This window comes from Erinaceus europaeus, chromosome 10, assembly GCF_950295315.1.
Source record: "Erinaceus europaeus chromosome 10, mEriEur2.1, whole genome shotgun sequence".
Lineage (NCBI taxonomy): Eukaryota > Metazoa > Chordata > Mammalia > Eulipotyphla > Erinaceidae > Erinaceus > Erinaceus europaeus.
In genome coordinates, this window is record NC_080171.1 from 89,768,590 (window position 1) to 89,796,491 (window position 27,902).

The window sequence follows — 27,902 nt, forward strand, 5'->3', positions numbered from 1 at the left end:
AGGCCGGATCTGAGGACATCCTTGAGTACAGCTCTCGTTGGATCAAAAGGACTTGGAGCTAGTTTTCATCTTTGAGAAATCCTTTAAAAAAACCTTGGGGGGGGGGGGTTCCCAGAAGATGGCAGACTGAGAAGCTGCTAGTGGCTGAGCTCTGACCACATCTCCTGGAAACGGTAGGATTTTCTGCCTTTAGCAGGCCAGCCAATAAGAGGTCCTAGCGGTGACACCAAGGAGGTGACTATAACTTAATTTGGGTTAAGAATTAGAGTAGGGAAAAAAAAATTTTTTTTTTCTTCCTTTTAATTTTCAAGCATACCTCCTTAACGCCCCCCCCCCCCCCATAACGAGTCCCTGGGGACCAGCTCCTAGCAGGATTCCCTGCTAGGAGCTCTATTTCTTTACCAAATTCCTGTCCCACCAGGGAGTATCATTAATTCTAAGTCTATACCCTTCTGACCTCTGGCCTTTTTTCTTTCTAAGAGGCCAAACCCCTCCCCACTTCACCCCACATGAGCTAATTAAATAATTAAAAATAAATACATTTAAAAAAACCCCTTTCCTTTCACTGACCTTTTATGACTGTTCTTTTTCTTATCTTTTTCTTTTCTCTCTCTCTCTCTCTCTTTTTTTCTTTTCCTCATTCTTGTCATCCCTTCTTCCTTAATCGTACAGCTTCCAAAGTCATAGCCCCCAGCCACCACACCAACAAACAGTGTGCTTTTTTGAATTCACTGATACACATTTGGGAATTTCCTTTCACTGCTCTTTAATTACAGCTCTTTTAAAAAACTTTTCCCTTTTCTCCCTCTCGTCTCTCTCTCTCTTTTTTTTTTAAATCTTGTCATACACTTCTTCCTTCTACTTTGCCTTTCTGAATTTGTGAATTATTTTGGGGAAGAAAATGGACTCTCTATGTGTCTATCTCTGCTCTAGTTCCCTTTCCCTTCTTGTTATCCCTAGAATATACAGTGGATAGTAGATTTGCACAGCTGTCTATTCTTGCTATCCTTTCTTTCTTTTCTCTTTCTTCACTGGGATTTGGTTACTATTTTTTCACGGACTGGAGAAATTGTTTGGCTAACTGTTAATGATTAAACTACTTCAATACTTGCTTCAGTTGCTACTGTAATTCCTGAGGTTGATGAGTGCAATTGTCATAAAGGTATTTAGTACAGTGTTGCTTGTAATCAAGACACAACAACTGAGGAACAACAGAGCATAAAAAAAAGAAACACATAAATCATAAAAATGGGTAGATCAAAAACAAATAAAACTGCTACTCCAATGAATGAAGACAAAAGCCCAGAAGAAACTACAAATCAGCCAGAAGCAACCATAGATAAGAAAAGTATGCAAGCAATAATAAACTTATTAATCACAGAGATGAAAAAAACATTGGCGGAAAGGAACGGCAGTATTAGGGAAACAACAGTTGAGACCCCAAGGAAAATACTGATTATCTTGAGGCAATTAGAGAACTGAAAGCTGAAATAGCTGTAATGAGGAAAGAAGCTGAGACAAGGGAAAGCAGACTTCAGAAGCAGAAAACAGAATTAGTCAGACAGAGGATGAGCTAGAGAAAACGAAGAAAGAGGTGAAAGAGCTTAAAAAGAGACTAAGAGACACTGAAAACAACAGCAGAAAATTATGGGATGATCTAAAAAGAAGTAACATTCGTATACTTGGCCTGCCAGAGGAAGAAAAAGAGAGGAAGGGGAAGCAAACATTCTAGAGGAAATAATAGAAGAAAACTTCCCAGACCTGAGTAACAGAAAGGACATCAAGATTCAAGAGGACCAGAGAGTACCAAACAGAATCAACCCAGACCTGAAGACACCAAGACACATCATAGTTACAATGAGAAGAAGTAAGGATGAAGAAAGGATCCTAAAGGCTGCAAGAGAGAAACAAAAAGTCACATACAAGGGAAACCCATAAGATTATCTGCAGACTTCTCCACTCAAACTCTAAAAGCCAGAAGGGAATGGCAAGATATCTATCGAGCCCTGAATGAAAAAGGGTTTGAACCAAGGATAATATATCCTGATAGACTTTTATTCAAACTAGATGGAGGGATCAAAACCTTCTTAGACCAACAACAGTTAAAGGAGGCAACCATCACCAAGCCGGCCCTGAAAGAGGTTCTAAAAGACCTCTTATAAACAAGAACATCACTATAATACTGGCAATATATCGGAGCAAACAAAAATTTTTTTTTGAACAATGGCACTACAATACATTAAATCCATAATATCAATAAACATCAATGGCTTAAACTCACCCATCAAAAGGCACAGGGTGGGGGGATGGATCAGAAAACATAATCCAACCATACGCTGCTTGCAAGAATCCCATCTGTCACAATAGGATAAACACAGACTTAAAGTGAAAGGATGGAAAATTAACATACAGGCTAACGGACCACAAAAAAAGGGCAGGAACAGCCATTCTCATCACAGACACGATAGATTTTAAATTAAATAAAGTAATAAAAGATAGGCAAGGACATTACATAATGATCAGAGGATCAATCAGCCAAGAAGACTTAACAATTACTAACATCTATGCACCCAATGAGGGACCATCTAAATACATTAAGCACCTACTGAAAGAATTTCAAAAATACATCAATAGTAATACAATAATAGTGGGAGACTTCAATACCCCACTCTCACACGTAGACAGATCAACAAAGCAGAGAACCAACAAAGATACAAGAGAACTGAATGAAGAGATTGACAGACTAGACCTCTTGGACATTTTCAGACTCTTCCACCACAAAAAACTGGAATACACCTTCTTTTCAAATCCACATAACACATACTCAAGGATAGACCACATGTTAGGCCACAAAGACAGCATCAATAAATTCAAGAACATTGAAATCATCCCAAGTATCTTCTCAGACCACAGTGGAGTAAAACTAACATTTAACAACAAACAGAAAATTATTAAAAGTCACAGAATTTGGAAACTAAACAACATACTCCTTAAGAACCACTGGGTCAGAGACTCACTCAAGCAGGAAATTCAAATCTTCCTGGAAACTAATGTAAATGAAGACACAACCTATCAAAATATTTGGGACACAGCTAAAGTAGTGCTGAGAGGGAAACTTATAGCCATACAATCACATATTAAACACCAAGAAGAAGCTCAAATGAAAGACCTTACTGCACACCTCAATGACTTAGAGGAAGTGGAACAAAGGAACCCTAAAGCAACCAGAAGTACAGAAATCACTAAAGTTAGAGCAGAAATAAACAACATCGAAAATAAAAGAACCATACAAAAGATCAATAAAGCCAAATGTTGGTTCATTGAAAGATTAAACAAAATTGACAATCCCCTGGCCAGACTCACCAAACAAAAAAGAGAGAAGACTCAAATTAATAGACTTGTGAACGATGGAGGAGATATCACAACTGACACCACAGAAATCCAGAGAATCCTGTGAAACTTCTGTAAAGAACTATATGCCACCAAGCTAGAGAATCTGGAAGAAATGGAACAATTCCTAGATATATATGCCCTTCCAAAACTGAACCAAGAAGAACTACAAAATCTAAATGCACCAATCACAGACAAAGAAATTGAAACCGTTATTAAGAATCTCCCCAACAACAAAAGTCCTGGACCAGATGGCTCCACAAACGAATTCTACAAAACTTTCAGGAAACAGTTAATACCCATACTTCTTAAGCTATTCCATAAGATTGAAGAAACAGGAATACTCCCTTCCACCTTCTATGAATCAACATCACCCTGATACCAAAAGCTGATAGGGACAGAACAAAAAAGGAAAACTACAGACCAATATCTCTGATGAACACAGATGCCAAAATATTAAACAAGATCTTGGCCAACAGGATACAGCAACATATCAAAAAGATTGTTCATCATGACCAAGTGGGATTCATCCCAGGAATGCAAGGCTGGTTCAACATCCATAAGTGAATCAATGTCATTCACCACATCAATAAAAACAAAGCCAAAAACCACATGATTATCTCAATAGATGCAGAGAAAGCCTTTGACAAGATCCAACACCCATTCATGCTCAAAACTCTACAAAAAATGGGAATAGATGGGAAATTCCTCAAGATAGTGGAGTCTATACATAGCTAACCTACAGCCAACATCATACTCAATGGACAGAAGCTGAAAGCATTCCCCCTCAGATCCGGGACTAGACAGGGCTGTCCACTGTCACCATTACTCTTCAACATAGTATTGGAAGTTCTTGCCTTAGCAATCAGGCAAGAGAAAGAAATCAAAGGAACACAGATTGGAAGGGAAGAAGTCAAGCTCTTACTATTTGCAGATGATATGATAGTATACATAAAAAGACCTATAGAATCCAGCAGAAAATTACTGCAAGTTATTAGGCAATATAGCAAGGTATCAGGCTACAAAATCAATGTACAAAAATCAGTGGCATTTCTTTATGCAAACACTAAATCTGAAGAAGAAGACATCCAGAAATCACTCCCATTTACTGTTTCAGCAAAATCAATCAGATACCTAGGAATAAAGTTGACCAAATAAGTGACAGACGTGTATGCTGAAAACTATGAGTCACTACTCAAGGAAATATAAACTGATACCAAGAAATGGAAAGATATCCCATGCTCATGGATTGGAAGAATAAATATCATCAAAATGAATATTCTCCCCAGAGCCATATACAAATTTAATGCAATACCCATCAAAGTTCCACCAAGCTTCTTTAAGAGAATACAACAAACACTGCAATCATTTATCTGGAACCTGAAAACACACACCTAGAATTGCCAAAACCATCTTAAGGAAAAGAAACAGAAATGGAAGCATCACACTCCCAGACCTTAAAGTATATTATAAAGCCATTATCATCAAAACAGCATGGTACTGGAACAAAAATAGACACACAGACCAGTGGAACAGAATTGAAAGCCCAGAAATAAAACCCCACACCTATGGACATCTAATCTTTGATAAAGGGGCCCAAAGGATTAAATGGAAGAAGGAGGCTCTCTTCAATAAATGGTGCTGGGAAAACTGGGTTTAACATGCAGAAGAATGAAATTGAACCACTTTGTCTCACCAGAAACAAAAATCAACTCCAAATGGATCAAAGGCCTAGATGTCAGACCAGAAACAATGAAATACTTAGAGGAAAAAATTGGTAAAAGACTTTCCCACCTACACCTCAAGGACATCTTTGATGAATCAAACCCAATTGCAAGGAAGACTAAAGCAGAAACAAACCAATGGGACTATCTCAAATTGAAAAGCTTCTGCACATCCAAAGAAACTATTAAACAAACCGAGAGACCCCTCACAGAATGGGAGAAGATCTTCACATGCCATACATCAGACAAGAAACTAATCACCAAAATATATAAAGAGCTCAGCAAACTTAGCACCAAAAAAGCAAATGACCCCATCCAAAAATGGGCAGAGGATATGAACAAAACATTCTCTACAGAGGAGATCCAAAAGGCTAACAAACATATGAAAAACTGCTCTAGGTCACTGATTGTCAGAGTAATGCAAATCAAGACAACACTAAGATACCACCTCACTCCTGTAAGAATGGCATACATCAAAAAGGACTGCAGCAACAAATGCTGGAGCTTATGTGGGGACAGAGGAACCCTTTTACATTGTTGGTGGGAATGTAAATTGGTACATCCTCTGTGGAGAGCAATCTGGAAAACTCTCAGAAGCCTAGACATGGACCTTCCATATGATCCAGTAATTCCTCTCCTGGGGTTATACCCCAAGGACTCCATAACACCCAACCAAAAAGAGGTGTGTACTGCTATGTTCATAGAAGCACAATTCATAATAGCTAAAACCTGGAAGCAACCCAGGTGCCCAACAACAGATGAGTGGCTGAGAAAGCTATGGTATATTTACAGAATGGAATACTAGGCAGCCATCAAGAACAATGAACACACCTTCCCTGACCCATCTTGGACAGAGCTAGAAGTAATTATGTTAAGTGAGCTAAGTCAGAAAGATAAAGATGAGTAAGGGATGATCCCACTCATCAACAGAAGTTAACTAAGAAGATCTGAAAGCAGGACCTGACCAAATTTTAAGTAGGGTCCAAAGTAAAAACCCTGTGGTGAGGGGTAGACATGCAGCTTCCTGGGCCAGTGGGGGGTGGGAGTGGGTGGGAGGGATGGGTCAGTGTTTTGGTGGTGGGAATGGTGTTTATGTACACTCCTAGCAAAATGTAGACATATAAATCAGTAGTTAATAAATATGAGAGGGGGAAAATCAATTGTGATTCTCAAAGATTTTCAAAACACAAACTGAATCTTTTTAATATATAGGCTGTGTATTTGATATGTGGACTCTCTCAAAACCCTAGACCAAGTAGATTAGAAGCATCCAATAGCACAGCTATATAAAAGATACTGGATACTGTACAGCAAACCCTAACAAAAGGACTTTTCAAAGTTAACGCAATTACCAAATAATGTGATGATAACATTAACTATAGATTGTCTTTTTGAACCCTAAGACAGCAGGAACCTCACATCTCCACTATAGAGCCCCTACTTCCCCCAGTCCTGGAACCCTTGGATAGGGCCCACTTTCCCGTATGCGTCTCCCAATCCATACCAAATAATATTGCATCTGCCGATCACAACCTAACCAACGCAACGATTGCCACCTCAAATGCTTCACCTCAGACTGTGTCCAGAGACTTCACGTGTGGAATGACAAGACTTTAGCTTCATTACTCGGGTGAGACCTTTCCTTTTATTGTACACTCTAATTTCATCTCAGGTGGTTCACTTTCTAACAAAGTCCCATAACCTAGATATACATCAGTTTCTGTGAGAGAGAGCTTATGTCCACACATATCCATAAACTACTGCAAAATATATAACTGAAAGCAGAAGTACACTACAGTTTGCAGTGAGTACCTCCCTAACACTTCCTCTCCACTATTCCAAGCTTTGGGTTCATGATTGCTCAACAATTTGTTTGGCTTCGTACGTTAACTCTCTTTTCAATCACCACGTTCCAGATGCCACCAGGATGCTGGCCAGGCTTCCCTGGATTGAAGACCCTACCAATGTGTCCTGGTGCTCAGCTTCCCCAGAGACTCACCCTACTAGGGAAAGAGAGAGACAGACTGGGAGTATGGACCGACCAGTCAACACCCATGTTCAGCAGGGAAGCAATTACAGAAGCCAGACCTTCCACCTTCTGCAACCCTCAATGACCCTGGGTCCATGCTCCCAGAGAGATAGAGAATGGGAAAGCTATCAGGGGAGGGGGTGGGTTAAGGAGATTGGGTGGTGGGAATTGTGTGGAGTTATACCCCTCCTACCTATGGTTTTGTTAATTAATCCTTTCTTAAATAAAAAAAAATTTTAAAAATTAAAAAGAAACACATGTCATGACTTTTCCAACCCAATAGATGATCCCAGTGTGACACAGGGTGACTCTAGGAATGGAAGTCACTTAAACTCTAGATCTGACACTAGCTGCCCTTAGATATTTCACCCTTACCCCATTCATCTTCAATTTCCTTAACTGTCAAATAGGAAATAAACTATACCAAGTTAAACTTTGTCTTTATATCTAAAATCCAAAATGTCATCCTGGTCTGTTTTCAGTGTAAGGAAATCATTACTAACCATTAACCATTAATGTTACTGAGGACAAAGAATGCCCCAGGTAAAAATATTTCTCTCAGTTACTAGAACATCCCAGTTGAATATAGCTTAATATCTAGTCTAACAGGTTACTCACCCTCCACATGTCTAATGAATGCTGTCCCTGTGATGCTTGAAGAAAGAGCCAAATTTAAACTTTCGAGTCAAAAAAGATTGGGTATTGAATTATAACGTTGCAACACATTATTTAACTTTGAGCTAATTGCTTCAGTTTTCTCAACTACAGAATGGAATAATAATACCTTACTCGCAGAGTTGTTTTGAGGATTAGAGACAATAATGTTTTTAGAGCATCTGACAAAGAGTTGGTGTATACTGTCTCTCTTAAAAATAAACTATTGTGTACACTCACTTGCAAAATGGTCCCTTACACATAAATACAGATTCAAAAGTCTAAGGAAAGCATATAATAAATGCTGTTGTGTTGGTTGAATATTGATACTAAACCAATAACAACAAACTCTCTTCTTGATATTTACTTTCTGTACCCACCAGATCATTAACAGATGGATTACAGATCTAAATGTGAGAAGTGAAAATAATAGAAGCAACATAAGCAGAAAAGAAAAGTATTTCAAGAAATTCTTGAAATGCTTTTTCTTTAAGAAAGCATTGAAGGATATTATCCTGATATTGAAGAAGGCAAAATTTTCTTAATGCAGCTTGCCATAGAAGTAAAAGGGCAAAGATTAGTAGGTTTATATAAAGACTAAAACATATCCATTAAGTGACAACATGTAGACAGTGAAAAGATAGTACTGAATGACGAGATACATTTCCAGTACCTCCAACCAAATAATGTATTTATAAGCCATAAATAAGTCCTATACTGTTTGGATACTGAGGCTAGTCAAAACATTTAATGCTACCTGATTGTTGCCCACTCTGTTCTGCATCTTTTTGTACCAGAATGGCAGTTTTCACCAGTTCTTTAAAGAAGGTTATCATTGAACTGCTCATCAAATGTTATTTGTCCCAAAAGCAAAACAATCAGAAGTAACATATATATAATAAAATCTGAAAATATTGTGAACAGACATTTGATAAAAGAAGATATTCAAAGGCCAATAAGCACAAAAAAAATTCACTTCATGAGTCACTGGGACAATGCAAATTAAAAGTGCACTAAAAAAAAATTACTGCAGCAGTATGACTAAATAAACATAAAACAGATGACACCTCTAAGTATGGGCACAGATATGGACAATTTAATATATCTCCTGTTGCTGGTGGGAGAATATTGATTTGGCAAGTTTGGAAATTCGAAGTAATCTACTGAAGAATTTATAAAACTGAACATATACTCGTGGGGGTAGATAGCATAATGGTTACACAAAGGGATCCACACGCCTGAGGCTCCAAAGTCCCAGGTTCATTCCCTTGCACTACCATAAGGCAGTGCTGACCAGTGCTCCAGTAGAAAATAAATAAATAAATTCAAAAATAAATAAATAAACAAACAATAAAACTGAACATATAAAAGCTCATGTTTGCCAATCATACTGCTTTTAGCATATATTCCAGAAGATATGTGAGGAATTTCACTCACAGATGCAGGGAAGAAGGAAGCCCCACACAGGGGCCTATGCAATTGACCATCAACTCTAAGATAGACTATTAAAAAGAAATGTTTGTTTATTTCAGATAGAGACAGAGAGATATTAAGATGGGTGGTAGAGATGGAGAGGGGGAGAGGGAGAGGAGAGAAAGAGAGAGAGAGATCTGCAGCCCCGTTTCACTGCTCATAAATCTTTCACTGCTGCAGGTAGGGACTGTAGGCTTGATCCAGATCCTTGTGCATAATGATGTGTGCACTCAACCAGGTGCACCACCACCTGCCCCCCTCTAAAATATACTTTAAAATTACCAGAGAGGGAGTCAGGCAGTAGTGCAGCAGGTTAAGCACAGGTGGTGCAAAGTGCAAGGACCAGATTAAGGATCCTGGTTGGAGCTCACAGCTCCCCACCTGCAGGGGAGTCACTTCACAGGGGGTAAAGCAGGTCAACAGGTGTCTATCTTTCTCTCTCCCTCTCTGTCTTCCCCTCCTCTCTCCATTTCTCTCTGTCCTATCCAATAACAATGATATCAACAACAACAACAATAATAACTACAACAATAAAACAACAAGGGCAACAAAAGGGAATAAACAAATAAATAAACATTAAAAAATATACCAGAGAATACTCTTGAGAGTTTGTAAGTGAGTGAGTGAGCCCTAATCCTGAGTAATATCATAGGAATCCTACAGAGGAGTGTGCAGGTGAAAGAAGTCAGACAAGGAAGAGTCCATACTACATAAAAGAAGGCAAAACTTAGCTACAGTGGGAATAGTAAGAAAATTGTAGTTCCTAATGGCAGAAATCTTATAATACCTAGAAGAGGATACTGAGCGGGTGAGGGGTGGGGGGAAGAGTGGGAGTTTGCAGAGCTAATAGTGCATTTTTTACTTTTAAAAATATTTTTGTAAGTTTCTTCTTTTTCTTTTTAATCTTTTAATTTTGTTTATTTATTATTGGATAGAGTCAGAGAGAAGTTGAGAGGGGAGGGGGAGATAGGGAAAGAGACAGAGAGACACCAGCAGCCCTACTTCACCATTTATGAAGCTTTCCCCTTGCAGGTGGGGACCCAGGGACTTCTTGAACTCTGGTCCTTGATCACTGTAGGGTGTGCCTTTAACCAGGTGCATGGCCACCTGACCACTGCATTTTTTTTTTTCAACAATGGGTTTCACAACTTGGGTGCTGGCTACATATGTGACTTTATTTTGTAAAAAAAAAAAAAATTATCTCATAGTTTTTACTTTCTCTTAAGTCAGAAAGACTTCTCTATAGTCACCCTTTAAAACAATCAGAATGATACTATTAAGAAAAGCTCAATGTTACCTTTTTTTGTAGCACTTACAAGCTTTCTAAAAATGTGTCAGCTTTGTTCTTTAATTTTGATCTTCACATCTTTTCTGTCTCATAAGCAGGGCTGAGCAGGTATCAGGAATTTCATTTTAACAGTATGAAACACTGGGGTTGGAGAGGAGATGTGACTCATTGAAGGTCACCAATGAGTTGTCACAATCATTAGGATTATAACCTAGGACACCCACATGAGAGTTTGTCTGTGGGCTTGGAGGGTGGAGGTGGGGAAGAGAATTTAGAAGTGGCTCTGAAGGAGGATAAGAAAGAGCTATCCAGAGAAATTAGAAGAACTCAGTTCTATTTCTGACTTAATCCTCTGAGCCCCTGGATTCTATTTTGAACAGGAAGCCACTTCTGAACCCCCCCCGGGGGGGCTATAAACAACAAAAAGGGTCCGGAGGTGCTTATTTTCTTACCTTATGGCAGCTGAATAAGTCAACTGTCCTACTTGCTACAAATGTAGACTGAAAAACAGTAATGGAGTTGGAGACATGGGTCCTGGTGTTGTGAGCAAATCTTGTGTTTCTCTCATGGCAAAACTCTGCTAATAGCAGGCATCTCCCTGCTCCTCACACAGATCCTTTACCCTTTGACTGCCACAGAGTGCAGCCTCTCTCTCTCTCTCTCTCTCTCTCTCCCATAAATGGAAAAGAAATGTCAAAAATATTCTTAGTAAGAGCCTCATGCCCTATATTTGGGAGAGCTGCTTGTAGGTTTCTCTGACTGACAGTCAATTGCTCCAAGCTACCCTGGGGTTATTTGTGGGCTTGTCTTTTAAAAGGACAGTTTAATAGACTCAGAATAAGTCTTTGTCAACAAATTGCTGCCCTCCCCTCTGCTTGCTCATGTACAACATATGCCACCACCACCCCTCCCCAAGCAGAGTAGCAATTTACTCTAAGGGTAGTTGTCTGGGGGTTGAGAGTGGCAGATTTTCAGAATCCTAGAGTTGAATAATGTTACATGAGGTTTGGTCCATGGGAAATAGCCCAGAGAGGTTATGCCTCATGCCTGAGGTCAGAACAGTACCCAGAAACCCAGAACCAGAAACTTCCCCTTGAGGAAGACATTTAAACAACAATAAAAAATATATATAGTTTTTTTCCCCCAAAAGGGACCAGTTATTTTACTCGGGTTACTGTATATTAAGAAGAAAGGAAATATACTTTTTGAGAATAGACATTGACTCAGAACTCATACTAATTATCAGAGACAAAATGTCCCCAGCAACTGACAAAGTCTCCTTCCTTCTCTCTTTCTACTGCCTACACTGCACATATACACATGAATAATGCAATAATAATAACAGTTCATATACCTTTAAGTAGTTTCCAAGAAAATAGAAAAACCAAACAAAATGTGCACCTAGGAAGAAGCATTTAGCAAGGTATCTACCCCTTGATAAATTCAATTTTCATTGACCAAAGTGCTACAGGGAAATTTTGTTTTTATAAAAAGTCTTCTCACAAAGTCTCTGAAGACTGTACTCCTTTTTGTACTCAAATGAGCCCACTGTAAAAAAAATATTTGTGTAACAGGTGGTTGTAGCTCCTTTGACACTCAAGCAAAAGATGGAAGGCCTGTGCTGCGTTCCCTAGATTCTGCACAGAGATCATTGTTCTGTCCAGTGCAATAAAACAAATGTGACTTGCACAGTTAGTTTATTGTGACCAAAGCTTCAACTCTCGTCTCTTGGAATTTGGAGACACTGTGCCATGCAATCTGATAACTGATAGAAAGACCATTTGGAGAGAGGTAAAGGGAGAGCTGCATAGTTGAACTGAGCCTCTGGCCACTTGTACCATGGCACCAGAAATGCTACAGAAATTTTTTGGGAAACTTCGGTCCAGTTGTTCAACTGCTAGCTATATATCAGTGACTCAGCTTCATTTAGAATAGAATAGAATTGCCTAGTCAGCCTCGGCATTTATTTGTTATAAATCCATAGATACTCAGACCAAATGAGTCTAAAAGAGAACTCAGGATCTCTTCCTCATTCTATTACTACTTGGCCTCAGAAATCTCAGAGTGTTCCTCCTTCCATAAGATTACAGACTCAGATTATTCAGATTTATGGATATAGGAAATTGCACCCATTAATCATATTCTTATATTTGACACAGTTGACCTAACATAAGGAAATGAGCTCAGTAGACCTAACTTAATCAGATGCACTCCTGTAAAAGCAGCCTTTTATTTAACTATTGGTAAAAAGAGAATGCTGAGAGATTCAGGACTTGAGGACTTCACTATTCCTTTGCAGTTGGAGGAATCTATATACAATAAATCAAGAATGACCTTTAGGAGTAAAGAGTGAGCCCTGGTCGAATACAACAAGTAGTGGTGATACCAATCCAACATTTACAAAAAGATCTGAGTTTTAGCCAATGTCCTAATTGTGCCTGTAAGTGGATTTTTCCTCAGAGCCATACTATCTTGATTTCATCCTAGAAGTCAGTTATACTATGCCCAGACTTCTGAGCCAGAAAAATAGGTAAAATAATAACTGTGGGTTGCTTTAAGTATAAACATTTTGTGGTGGTTTTCTCTCTAGTAATACAATAATAATGCTGTTACTCTGACCAAGGAACTTCTACTTTTTCTCATTTTAATTTGATTCTCAGAAAATAACAGCAGAAGATTAGATACTATTTTAGGTTCCCTGACATCCATGTCATCTTCTGATTTTATAATTTTAGGTAAAATGTGTGTGCAGGACCCTGTTTTACTTTTCTGCTGGTTTCTAAACTCTGAGAACAAAGAGATCTCTTCTCTGTTAACTACCTTACTGTTCTCCATTCTTTTGAGTTAACTATGGAAAGACTCAGTCACCACTCTACCAAGACTACTCCATAATGTGAAGCCCTTAGTAATTACTCAGTAAATATTTGTTGAATTATGAGTGACTAAGGATTCAATAACAATATGAATATAAATATGACTTGCTATAACAATGATAATAACTACAACAATAAAACAAGGACAACAAAAGGAATAAATATTAAAAATAATAATACATAAAAAATAAAATGTCTAAATATATATATATCTTGCTATAATACTTGGCACAGGCATGTCCATGTCCATGAACCTTGGTTTTCTCATTAGCAAATGGGGAGAATATATTTTATGCCAGTTTTCCTACAGGCTCCTGTAAATATCAGATAATTTTACTGGTGTGAAAACCCTTTGCAAAATAAACACTTACACATAAGGTATTTGTCTTAGTAATAGTTCACTTTTTCAGGTTAGGAATGTCTCTAAGCCAAATGGGGTAAATTTATTCCCTAATTATACCAGAGACTGAATGCTTTCCTGCTGCTCCTTTGGCTTCTGCTGGTTAGAGGCCTTGCCACCTCTCAACAGGAATGGCCCCTGCTGAGAGACAAAACTATTAGCATCTGTTTAAGCATAAGGTCCTAGAATCATGGTGCAAAGAAGATTAGCTGAAAGATGAAGACTAGTTGAAGGATGAGGATCTCTACCGACAGGGGGAGAAGCAGCAACTAGTGACATTACATCAAATAAACTAGGCCAATGCCTCTTAGTATGAGAAAGATTACTTTCAAAGGTTGTTTATTGAAAAGTCTAATCTCTCAAAAACTTCCAGACAAGCTTTATAGTCAAGTAAATTTGACATAATCAACTGACAACCACCATGGATCCATGCAGGTTAAGAACGTCAAAAATAGAGAAATCAGAAAAATATAGAGAGTTGATTTCTTTATTTTTTAATTCAGCACTTCATAATATTCATAAAATAATTCAGCCACATGTACCACTTCCTTCTACCGCCAGAACATTTTATAGGATTGATTTAGGGGAAACTTGTGCTTGATGTCAACCAAATGCAAATATAGTGAAGTGAGACCATGCTTATGGCAATGAGGGGAGTCTTCTCTAAGATTTCTTTGACCCCCATCTAGGATCTAGTATCCATACCAGAGCTACAGCAGCAGAAACTCAGCAGGTAGGGTAAAACAGTCTATGTTCAAAAGCCCTCAAGGTGATTATGATGTTCACACAAACTTAACAATTCTGGTTGTAGTGCATAGATCATGTAAAGCCTATGCCAACACAAGGAAGAAATACTTAATTCTTTTACATGTGGACTATTCCCATTGATTCTCTCTCTAGTTCATCTACTAAACTGCTACAGATAAAAAAATAAAAAAATAATTCAAGCATAGATTTCCCAATGGCTACTCATCACATGATTAATAATATTTAAATTCCTCCACAGCCAAGAATTCAATCTTTCCATAATCCTATTCCAACATATAGGTGTTATCTTATCCAATTACACAAAGGCTGATATTTACCATAGAACATTGCATATACACCTTGGGTAATCCTCACAATAACTATGTGAATAAAATATTGCCCTTGTCCTCATTGAAAAAAAAAAAGCACTTACAGTGAAAAATATCACTGAGCAGAGACTTACCACTAGACTGATTCCACAGTCTATGTACTCAATATTCGTTTATGTTTTCTCTGATATCTAATTTCCCATATCTGAATAAAATTCTTGTTACATTCAATTCTTTATATTTTATTTTCAGTGTAGTGTTAGACAGGATATCATACAGGCAATACTGCTGAGACTCCTGCTGAGAACAGCCCAATTTTTATTCTATTTAAAATGTTTTTTACATGAGAGGAGAAGAGAGAGAAATCAGTCTAGTTTTAGGTATATAGGGTATCTGAGACTATAACTTCAAGTTCATTAGCTGAGGAACTTCTCTAATCGAGTGAGAGAGATACCAAAGTATTTTGCTCCATCATCCATGGAGTTGCCTTAGCACACAATGGTGTGCTCCTAGGTGCCAGGTTTTGAACAGAGGGCCTGATGTATGGAAGGTTTGTATTCTGCTCACTGATCCAGTTCCTGGGCTTCTCCATGTTCTTTTCTGAATAGAAAATTACTTATGCCCTAATTCCAAAGCATGTCATTATTCCTCAATTCCCATCTCAAATATACTCTTACTTCAACTCAGCAGATGCTATATCATTGTGTGCTTAGCATATTACCTGTCACTGGTAGATACACTGGTGAGCAAGAACAGAATCCTAGCACTCATGGAATTTGAAGTTTTGTAAGGTAAACTGGGATTAAACATACTGTTGCACACGGGTCAAGTGTTAGAAAAAAGTGCCATGCACAATTCAAGTAGAAACATACTGCAGGGAAGTACAAACTGATGCAACATAGCAGGACAATGATCCCTAAGAAACAGGAATGAGGATTTCAACTTGAATGGAGGAATAGGGTATTCCTGATAAATACAGAAAAGAGTTCTCCAGACTTCCTAGCAGAAGTATATGCTATTTTTTTCTTTTTATATTTACTACTATTCAAATCCCACATTTATAAATAGAAAGTATAATGTAGCCTGTTTTACTGACTTATAAGAATTACATAAACAAGTGTATGTAGGACATTTACAACTGTGCCTGGTTCATTATAAATGGTCAATTTATGTTCATGGCCTCCTCCTCATTTTTTTTTTCTTACTAAATGACTCTGAGCAAGCAGTTGCAACAATGGTAACAACCTAGTAGGACAGCTTCAGGGAAGTTTCTCATACTTCCTCTATGGGAGTGACTTGCCACAGAACTGAAGCTCTCCTTTCCATCAGATAAATGTGGTGTGTGAAAATCATGGCACTCTGACTACTTGTGGCTGGTTGCTGCATTCCTACAAAACTCCCCATGCATATCTGTTCCCTCTGCATAACAAATGCATTTACATAAAATCCATTTTGTTTGCTCCCAAACCGATGTATAATATGTGCACTTGCTATTATTATATTATGAAATTAGAGTTAAAATCCATCAAAAATGTGCTCTCTTTATTGTAGAAATTCCTCTGAAGTCTGTAGAAAAATTCTGTACAGTCCTTAAAAAGTGAATATAAACATAAATCAAGGGGAAAAAAACCTAGAAAGATTGAGAAAGTTCACAAAAATCTAGAAAAGTATTGTTTGTTTTAGGTCCTAAAGTTTAAAAATAAGCCTTAAAATATTGCTCTACTGGAATAAATCAAAGCTGGAAATATATAAATTATGGGCATGGCTTATGCAAGAAAGCCAGTAGAATTTCAAATAGAATATATCTGTGACCTCAATAAAGATCGTGGTTGTTAAAAAGGATGACCAAAGGATATGCATTTTTATGTTTTAAAATTAAAATAAAGTAGTTATATATATATATGCATCATATATATGCTTTAAATTATTTTCTTTAAATTTTTTTGCCTATTTTATTTCTTGGATAGAGACAGCTAGAAATTGAAAGGGAAGGGGGTGATAGAGAGTGAGGGACAGACAGACACCTCCAACTTTGCTTCACCACTCACAAAGCTTTCCTCCTGCAGGTGGGGACTGGGGGCTCAAACTTAGGTCCTTTTGAATTGTAACATGTGTGCTCAACCAGGTGCACCACCACCTGGTCCCTAAATTACTTTCTTGAACTTAACTTTTTCTTTCTCAGGTAACTGACACTTATTTCTCTGAATGTATCTAATAATGAACCCTGTACTTAGGCTTCCTAGTGTGTGTTAGAAGTAGAACATATGCTCTCTGATTTTTCTAGTGTTAGGTAAATTATTTTTATGTCTATCATACCAAGTGCAAACATGGAGCTCGGATACATTAATACTGTGCCAAAGTACATTCTCAATAAGTAGTAGTCAGATTGGCCTGTGAAACTCCAGTGTATGAAGTCTAATTGTCTTAAATGTCATTGCTTCTCTATTTTATTATTACATTCTGCCTGAATCATGCTTTATTTTCTCCAGTAGAAACAGTTATTTCTTGGAAGCATAAATTGTATCTTTATTCAAACATCTAGAATATACTATAGCTGTTCTCTCAATTAAACTAACATTACAAGTATACATTTCTTTAGAGATTATGAAGCCCTTCCAAATATATCAGCCAGAGGGACTAGGATATTACTTCTATAGGATAGCTATATTTCTATTATTCTAATCATACAGATAAGGAAACAAAGGGTTCAGGTGGGTTTAGAAATATTTGGAGGTCACGTTTCTAATAAGTGACAGAGCTGGGGCTGTTTGTCTAATCAACTGAAACTCACTTCAGTTCAATACAGTATAAGAAGTCATATCCTTCTGCCCCACTGCAGGGGTCCATGGAGATTAAATCCAGAGGCAAGTAAGTATAGGGTTCAGAGAAAAGAATCAAAACTAGTGTGAATATTGAGGGTCATCCTAATAGAGGTAATAATTATCATCGTAACTAGATTTTTTGCAAAGACACCAATTAGACACTGAATGGAGCAGGAAATATGTTAAAAGCTGACATGGGTTCAGAAGCTATGGCCTTAGAATTGGAGCTTAAGGTGGATGTCCCCAAAAGATTTTTATCTCAACAAAGCATAATTACATTGTGCTTGGCTAAGGCCTGGACTGCTAGGTCAAGGCCATGTGAATATAAGAAGTAAAAATAAACCAAAGACCAAGAGTCATACAAAAATGCCAATAATTATACTTCCTGTCTTCAAGTTACAGTTCCATGGACATCCTTTTCTTCATGAAGCTATAACCTCTAAAAAATCAGGAGATCAAATGTAAGGAAGAAATACCAAGCAATACTGACAGTAAGAACCTACAGAATTTTACTAGGAATTTTACTAGAATTTGCTAGGAATTTTACTTGATCTCATGGAATTTAGAAGAATCTAAGAAGTCACTTTTTGTCTACTTTAAAATTTGTTAATTAAATGGACTGAGGAGGGGGCATAATGGTTCTGCAAAAGACTTTCATGCCTGAGGCTCTGAGGTCCCAAGCTCAACAACCAGCACCACCATAAACTAGAGCTGAATAGTCTTTCTCTCTCTCTCTCTCTCTCTCGTACTTTCTCTATATATTTCTCTCATTAAAATAAAATAGATAAAATATTTAAAAGATTACTAATTGGATTATTTCCCAAGGTAGCAGACCTAGTAAAAAAAAAACCTTTCAGGATTTGAATCAGCAAGATCAGATGAGAATCTTCATTTGCAGTTTCCATTTTTACCATACTGACTGAATTGTTACAATCAAGGTCCCTCCACTAGTCCCCTGAGTGTCCTTGAACAACTCCTTTAACTCTATTTGACCTTGATTTTTCATTTGTGAATGAGTAAAACAAACTAAAAATGTAAACATGTGTGGAAAATTTACAATTATTTCTATGTCAGTGGAATAAAGAGTCATGTCAACAAGCCTTTCAGACTCCATTCTACATAGAAAATAATGCACTTGTCTATTCATTAACAAACATTTTCAAACAGTTCTTTTGTGTCAATTATTGTGTGAAGAGGTTATGATGAGAGTGGCGAAGAACTGGGGGATTGCTACATGTGGGGAACAGATGGTTCCCCTGGAGAGATAGGTGTTGCTAAATAGATGAACAGAGATATAGTAATAAGTAATATTTATTTGGCATTCATTATGGAGGCCTTAGGTGCAAAGGGCACTGCCTCCTAAGCTGAGATTGGAAGGCACATGGAAGTAACTGCAGTAAAGGTAAAGGAAGACAGTTCTAATCACAGACAGCAGGATGTGTGACATTTATACAGTGCTGCAAAGTATATTTCCACTCTACATAGATAATGCTTCACCCCACACACACATTTTTTATAGATCAACCTAAGGGTATGCTTGAGGGAGGTCATTGGGTAAGACATATATCCCAGTTAGAGACCTAGCACCATGTGGAGGGAATTATGGCACCTGATGAACTTTTGATGCTGTGATATCTCTTTTTCTCCCTGTCTCACATATGTCTCACAAACTGAATGAGAAAAAAAAAAAACCATACATTTACTTAGGGGAATTAATTTTCATTTGGTTTCTGTCCACTGTATATATAGTGAAATGTGGTCATATTCATGACAATGAGGGAAGCCATCTGATCTAAATTATTTTTTGTTTGTTTTGCTTTATGTCCCTATACCTGAAATACTATTATCACTAAGAACCTAGGCCCCAGAACAGAATCACAGAACTGGATGTAAATGGAGGAAAGAAAGATTAATGGAATTGTCATTGACAGAGCCAAGAAAGGGTACAAAAGACAGCATGAATGGTAGGCAGGATTTGTTTGTAGCAGATCTGTAGGACATTGAAAGACTCTGCTCTATATTCAACAAGTAGTGATCAGTCACTGAACAGTTTTAAGTAGATATGTGACAGGATCATAGTTGCTTCTTAACTAATAATTCTGACTGCTTTGTGGAACATAATTTGCAAAATCATCAGAACAACTTCTGGATGACAGTTAAAAGGCAACGTGGCAAATAGATTGTAGTTTTGAACTATAGGCTACTCATTAAAATTGAATAATTAGCATCATCTAAATGTAATATGACTTAAAGATCAGATAGTGACCTTACACCAATATTTTGGAGTTGAACTGTTACTCTCTCATTCTTTCTGAGTTATATTTTCCTAGAGTTGGGGAGGACCTCAGGGCTAATTGAACCCAGCTGGTTTCAAATAATTTCAGCAGAGAAGAAAGCCACCTTAATTTCTCAGATGAGTTAATTCAGAATTCCCATAAAAGGAAATAATGGGGAGTCGGGCTATAGTGCAGCGGGTTAAGCGCAGGTGGCGCAAAGCACAAGGACCGGCATAAGGATCCCGGTTCGAACCCCGGCTCCCCACCTGCAGGGGAGTCGCTTCACAGGCGGTGAAGCAGGTCTGCAGGTGTCTATCTTTCTCTCCTCCTCTCTGTCTTCCCCTCCTCTCTCCATTTCTCTCTGTCCTATCCAACAACGACAACAACAATAATAACTACAACAATAAAACAACAAAGGCAACAAAAGGGAATAAATAAATTAATTAATTAAAAAAAAGAAAAAAAAAAGGAAATAATGGTACAAGGTGATACACTAGATGGTCATGCATTCAACCTGCTCACCATCTCTGCAAGGTAGGGATTTCCTGTACCTGGTCTTATTTCTCTAGAGTATCTATTGCAGAACCCTGGTGGATGTAGTCGAGCCCACGAAGGTAAAAAAACAAACAAACAAAAAAAACTTTAAACTCAGTTTCCTGTTTAAACCTAATGTCCTCTTCAGTATGCCCTCAGGCTAGATAATAATATTGTTTTTAATGAGTTCCTGTGTCTGGTGCAAGGCTAGGAATCCAGGTGATCAGTAAACATTTATAGAAATGTGCAGAAGTCAGCTGAATTCAGTATCTTCCAAACTGATTTTATGCTTCTTTTCTTCCTCCTTCTCTTTCTCTCTCCTTTCATCCTTTTCAACAAGAGAAAACTTCAATCACAATGAAGTTTAGTCATCCAGGTAGGTCATCTGAACACGCTGGGTCATTTGGAGCACTTCTTAGAGAGGCAGAATAGCCCAGACGTTACAAGAAATAAAAGGGTTTAAATCCTGTGTACTGTCCATGAGTCATTAAAATTTTCTGTTTTAATTTGCCCATTCATAAAATATGATGATTTAATGCTACCTAATAAGACTGTCATCATGATTAAGACTGGAAGTGTGTAGGATTGTGCTGATTCCTGATTAATTAATTAAAATATTGATTATTAAATGTCTACTTGGGCTTATCCTCAACTCCATACTTTTTTTGAGGAATATGGTTTTGAATTAACCTTTCTTGAATAGTCCCCTAACATAGACTACTCAGCATATACAAAATACCTCCAGGCAGAGTATCTCAGAGGAATCCATTAAGAAACTCTGAAACTGGTGCCAGGAGTTGGAGCAACAACCATGCCCAGTCAACCTCCAGAATAAGAAGAGAGGCTAATAAAGTGTTCTTTAGTGTCACTCTGTCTTGCAGTAATCTTCCATATAAACCAAAACTACCTCTACTTTCCAGATCTCTGTTAACTCTCCATGATGCCTTGAAACCAAGCTTTAATGATTAATACCTGATTTTTTTTTTTTTTTTGCTAAAATTTATAGCCAGACACATCATCCAGGTAGAGGTAGCAATAAGATAATTACCATTTATTGACCTGGTGGATTACTAAACTCTCTTTGCTGCACAGTTCTCTATCAAATAGAACTGGTCAAGATGGTAGGGTAAAACTACTACTTTGTTAAAGTCACAATGAGAAGGAAATGAGTGACTTCATATAAGACAGAACTGTACCTGACCTTTAGAATGTATATGCTAAGCATCGTTGTTTCTTTTTTTTCTTTTTTCTTTTTTTTAACTGAGTCACACAGTTTACTACATTCTAAAATCTTTTAGAACCTGAATCCTCAAGCCTAATCTGAAAGCAAATGTTATCTATCATCTTGTGTTGCAGATGTGGTACAGGAATTTACAAAACAAAAAACAAAATGGTGTGGTTTCTAAGTGGTGGATAGAGGTTCTGCACGCAATTTATGTGAAGCCCCCTGCCCCCACCTCTTTCTCTCCATATTCACAATGCCACTCTTTTATGACATAGTAAATTTTCTGGAGACACATGTGGTAGTGACATCTGCTAGTGGACTCATCTCTTATAAATTTGGAACACACACACACATGCACACACACACATACTTCAAGCCGGCAATATGCTCATTTACAAATTGCAGCTCACTCAGTTCAGGTGTCACAAGGTCTCCAGAGTTAGTGCCTCTGCCTGAAGCCTGCTTTGTGGTTGGAGGTATCTTGCCGAGGATGTGAGAGAGGCTCATTAAAGCCCCTGATGCAGATGTCAGGAAGCAACTGGGAGCTAAGGACAAGGAGGGTCAACTCTCACAGAAAGACATCAGAGGAATCAGTATATAGCACAGTTTCTAGGACTCCAACCCCCAGCACCTAGCATTCAATACTCATTAAATAAACTCGATTGAGTGACTTGCCCAGGAGGAATTTCAGAATCCTCCCAAGATGAGTAGAGAAGGGATGCTGTGATTACAGCAAGTTTGCTCATCTCAGGAAGAGTGAAAGCAACACTCTGTGTCTTTAATTTCAAAGTCGCAGTGGTAACAGGACATCTCTAGCTGTCTACACCTGACAGCTTACATAGGAAGAACAAGCAGTCCACAGATGTGGATCTTCATGCAGACTGGCAAAGCAACTTTACCGAGGTCATGATAGTAAAGCACCATCTCAACTCCAGAACCCAGACTGTTTCACGTTCATTTAATTTCCATATGTTGTCTCCCTCTCTTTTCAAACATCTATTCTACTATTCTCCTTTGTAAATTCTATGCTTCTTTCCCTAAGTATTGCATACCAAGTGTTTTGTGGTCTACTCTGGACATTTTTCTCATCTTTATTATCACTTCCCAGTGTCTTTGAGACTTTGGACACTCTACTTTATTCTCTAAGGTGACAACCAGCAAAACTTACAGACAAATGTGTTTAAACAATGGCTAGATGGTACCTTATACAATAGATTTGTATCCAATGTCATCAGTCTGTAGGGCATCTAATTTCTTTTTTTTTCTTTAGTCTCATACTGTATCATAAGTTATAGTTTATGGTTTCTAGGTTGAATTATACCATGCCTTTCTGACTTCACATGTTGTAGTTCTCATCTCCAGTACTGTGGAATGTAACTTTACTGGAATATGCAATCTAAAGAGGCCACCAAGTTAAATTAAAGTTAGTGAGGTAAGCCCAACATGACTGGGGTCCTTATAAAGAGAGAGTATTTGGGGTTGGGGAGGTAGGGATATGGTAGGTCACCTGTCTTGCAGGCAGAGAGCTCTGGGTTCAATCCTCAGCACCGAATAAAATGAAATGCAACCTCTAGTAGTTGTCTTTCATCTTTTTACTTTATTTTGCCAAGTATAATCACCTTCACCATAAACTTAAAAAAAAAAAAAAAACAGAAGCAAGCAAACTGTTTCTAAGACTTGTGAGAACTATAGTGGTTATCTTTGGAAGGTGGGAGGATGGGGATCCAGAATTTTAGTGGTGGGTATGGTGTGGAACTATACTCTGGAACCTTACAATTTTATAACCTGTCAATCACAAATTAAAAATAAATTTAAAAAATACTCCCAGAAAAGTACAGAAAAATATAGAACATCATTAAAAAATAACAGTAGCACTCTAGTCTGACTCTCTTTGGTCTATATCTCTCATAAATAAATGTATCTTTTAAATCTAAAGAGTAAGAAAAAGATAAAGAAAAGGAGAAATAATCTAGGCCACAGAATCATAGAGAAGACAGACAAGGGGAAACACAGGGAAAAGATGGTCATTCACAAGTCAGAGGGAGAAGACACAGAGGAAATCAAACCAGAAAATAGCTGAATCTTAGATTTATAACCTCTAGGACAGCAGGAAAATAAATTTCCGTTGTTTAAACAACTTGCTTGGTGACAGCCAGGCAAGCTTATATAGGGGGAGATTTCTATGCTTATCAATAGAACCTCTTCTCATACCCCTTCTAAAAGACATCTTTCATGGTACCCTTTACTGTGTTCACTTCTGAATCTACCACAGTGTTCTATTCAGGTCACATGACAGATGTCTACAGACTCTAAATGGAATTTACTTCAGATGCTCATGGTAGAAGTTTGGACATCTGTACAAATGACAAGAAAGCCATTTTGTTATTGAGCCCCTTTCTTAATTTTTATTTTTTCAGCCTTGTAAGCAACTGTCAGAATATATTCTATTTGGAGTTACACAAGAATTATCACAAACTAGGTACAAAGTAGTGTGTTCAAAGTTGGATGGAATGAAAAAGAAAATACACAGATGAGCATTGACTAATGCATAAGGGGGAAGTTTCATAATGGAAAAAAAGAGAAAGATATACTGAGGCATAGGGGTTAGATGAATGAGAACTGAAAATGAGTTGTATTGTATTATCTGATGCAATTAGATAAGACTTCATGTAGAAGGCAGAAAAATGGATGTAGAAAATAAGAAGAAAATGGGAGATATGGATAAGGGCATTTGGGTAGTAAAATGTGTGCTTAGAAGAACAGAATGATTGAAAACATGAGTTCTGGAAGAGCAGGATGATTACAAACATAATATGTAGATTTGCAGGGTCAGAAACTTCTTGTTTCTTGCTCTCAGACGAGGATTTCCAAACTTTGGTTCTACTGACTTTTGGGTCCAGATAATTTCTTGTTGAGTTCCCACCAACATTATGATAATAAAAAAAAATGTTCTGACATTTCAAAATGTTCTCTGGGGATAAAAACCACTCTTCTACTTGAAAAACACTGATTTACATTGCAGTTTTGGATCAAAGATATATCTAAGCTTCTGCTTTCTGTTCTGTACAATGTTGGGGGGGAAATACAAATCTAAATATGTGACTCACATAGAATGTGTTTCATGAACGTCACATTTTTAGTCTTTTAAAATAACCTTTTTTTTAATTGAATAAAATCGAATGTGGTGACCTTAAATATGACACAGACAGTAATCCAGCTGCTCTGTTTGAAGTAAGCCAGAGAGCTTCCATTCCTGCTTTCTTGGTGTTCTATGATACATACACTGAAACCTTGGAAGTTACTAGAAATATCCAGACACAGATCAGAAATGCCCTGGGGGTAAAGGAGATCTAAATGATCAGGCTCTAAATATTATATTCTTCTCTATGTTCCCTGATAGAAGAGATAAGCCCATATCTTATGAAGGCACAATCCCTGTTTCTCTTATTCCCCTCCTTAATTTTCCAGTGTCCATCAGAAGATATGCCACTACTAGTGCAGGGCTGGGTCATAAAATTCTTACATTCTATTTGCTCTTGAATACATAGTATTCCAGGCACTGATCAAGGACCTTCAAAAATAACTTAATTGAGCCCTGCTTCCCTAGAGCCCTGCCCCATTAGGGAAAGAGAGAAGACAGGCTTGGAGTATGGATCGACCTGACAAAGCCCATGTTCAGCGACAAAGCAATTACAGAAGCCAGACCTTCCACCTTCTGCATCCCATAATGATCCTGGGTCCATACTCCCAGAGGCATAAAGAATAGGAAAGTTATCAGGGGAGGGGAGGAGAGGGGATATGGAGTTCTGGTGGTGGGAACTGTGTGGAGTTGTACCCCTCTTATCCTATGGTTTTGTCAGTGTTTCCTTTTATGAGTAAAATTTTTTAAAAAAGAGAGAGAGAGAGACAGAGATGGACACTTAAAAAAAACTTAACTAATTACTCAGTTTCTTCACCATTAGATTGGAGATGCTAAAAGCTGTTTTTCCAATTTAATTATTTGTTCATTTTAAAAATACTTATTAACTCATCAGAGAGAGAAAGAGAGAGAAAAGGAGAGAGAGGATAAGATCATCATTCTGACATACATGATACCAGGGGAGAGAAAGGAAAAAAAAAAAGCATCTTTCTGGTACATATGATACCAGGGATTAAACCCTGCATGCCCTGCTTACAAGCTTGATATTCTATAGAATGTGACAAATTACAGGCTGCTATTTTTCCAATTAAATTAAAATCAGACATACAGTACATTTTACACAATCAGAATAATGTTGCATAGCAGTCGAGGCTACTGATAGTTCCTTCCTCAGTCTAAAATATCTGATAGAACACCAGAGGTTGGAAGCTCAGGGTATAGTCAAGTAACAGTGAGAAGTCCACTAGCAGCAGGGAGGAGGGGACCAGTCAGAGGAAATACAATGATCTGGGATGCAGGCAACTGTTGGTCTGAACCATGCAATGCAGGCTTTCCCTGCCACCTCCAAATGCACAGTGAGTGTTATATTTTCTGTTACAAGTGAGTGTCAAGGAGCAAGAAGTTCTAGCCTATCAAGCTCAGGGATGGCAGCTCTTACCTCTCTCTAGGCAGCTGGTGGTTGGGATTGTGGCGGCAGCGGACACTGAGGCCGAAGAGCTTGCGGGCAGTGCGTTGAATCTTTTGTCTCTGGGCCTCAGTGGCACTCTGCAGGAGTTTGTAACGGTTCTGAAGGTCCCAATCATTGCCCCAGTGCTGATGGATGCTCCCGATGGTCAGGAAGTGGTTGCTGGGGAGACGCTTCATAAAGGACTTAAACTCATCTAGCAAGAAACAAAGGGCAAGAGAGAGGGGCTGAATATGCCACTTCTCATCTGAGGTTGTCTTAGATGCTTAGCACCTACCAGTCAAACACACTTGCAAATAGAATGACTTTGCTCAAGCCCCAAGCCTGTGATAGTGACCTACTCTGTTCTGAGTAGGCAACGGAAGATGGTTATGATTTCAATGAAGATTCTTTCATTCTACTGCCACAGGAATAAACCTGTATCTTCGTTACATGTTAGGCTTCCCAAACATCTGTTGTTTAAACACCACCTTTGTATTTGTGTTCACTTATTATTTTCTTGGAATCAGTGAAAACAATTTAATCAAACCATGTATACATTAACTGCTTGAGAGTCTTGAGTTATAAAAATAAAGTGGAAAATATAGATATGATGAAAACAAAGTTAATGAAATTCTAGCTAGATACTGTTATCTGCTAAGTGATCAAATCCCTGTGCCTATCCTCACATTGAAATACAGAAAAGTAGCAAGTGGCAGGAAGCAGGGAGGTGTTAAAGGCTTATTGGCACCAAATAGAACATTCTCTTTGATGTAATATTCAGGTTTGGGAGAGAACTGAAATGAAGCAACCTTCTTCACTGTGTGATCCAGTTATATCTGAAGTTATATGTTTGGACAATCCTATGTCACATCACATTTTTGAGAACCTCAGCTTAATACATGGGGTCAAAACCTTGGGTCTTCTGGGTGACAGTTTTGCCCTCAATTTACTTTTTTGAAGTATCAGTACATGCTATAAATTGGTACGGCCATCCAGGTGATCCATATCAACTTTCTTCTACTGAATGTTGGTAAGCTGAACTCCAATGTGGTTAAGTGATTTAAAATAAATGCATATTTTATTTATTTTATTTTAAAGAGAGTGAGCAATACAGAGAGAAAGAAACAAAGATGCAGACCAGAGCAATGCATATCTCTGGCTTTGGTTAATGATAGAAATTGAACCTGGGAACTCAGGAATGGAAGTCTTCTGCATAACTGGTTCTTAATTATTATCTTTATTTATTCATTTATTGGATGGGGCAGTCATAAATCAAGAGGGAAGGGGGAGATAGAGAGGAAGAGAAATACCTGCAGCACTGTTTCACCACTCATGAAGCTTTCCTCCTGCAGGTGGGGACCAGGGGCTCAAACCTGGGTCCTTGAATATTGTAACACATGCGCTCAATCAGGTGTGCCACCATCTAGTCCCTCTGCATAACTATTATACTAACTCCCTTAACCTTTAAAAAGTGGTCTGAGGGTAGTACAACTCACAAGTGACAAGACTCAGGACTCAAAGATGAAGTTTTGTTCTCTGGTATAACTCTACC

The 27,902-nt window shown here is 37.9% G+C and overlaps 1 protein-coding gene across 2 annotated transcripts in view; it reads right to left on the reverse strand.

The window, feature by feature from the left end:
• BRINP1 (BMP/retinoic acid inducible neural specific 1) overlaps positions 1–27,902 on the reverse strand; it is a 229,445-nt gene that overhangs the window by 12,493 nt on the left and 189,050 nt on the right. For both annotated transcript variants that reach the window (XM_007528939.2, XM_060200052.1), the window contains one exon: positions 26,342–26,564. In XM_007528939.2, coding sequence (XP_007529001.1) covers positions 26,342–26,564 — 223 coding nt within the window. The remainder of the gene's footprint in view (positions 1–26,341; positions 26,565–27,902) is intronic.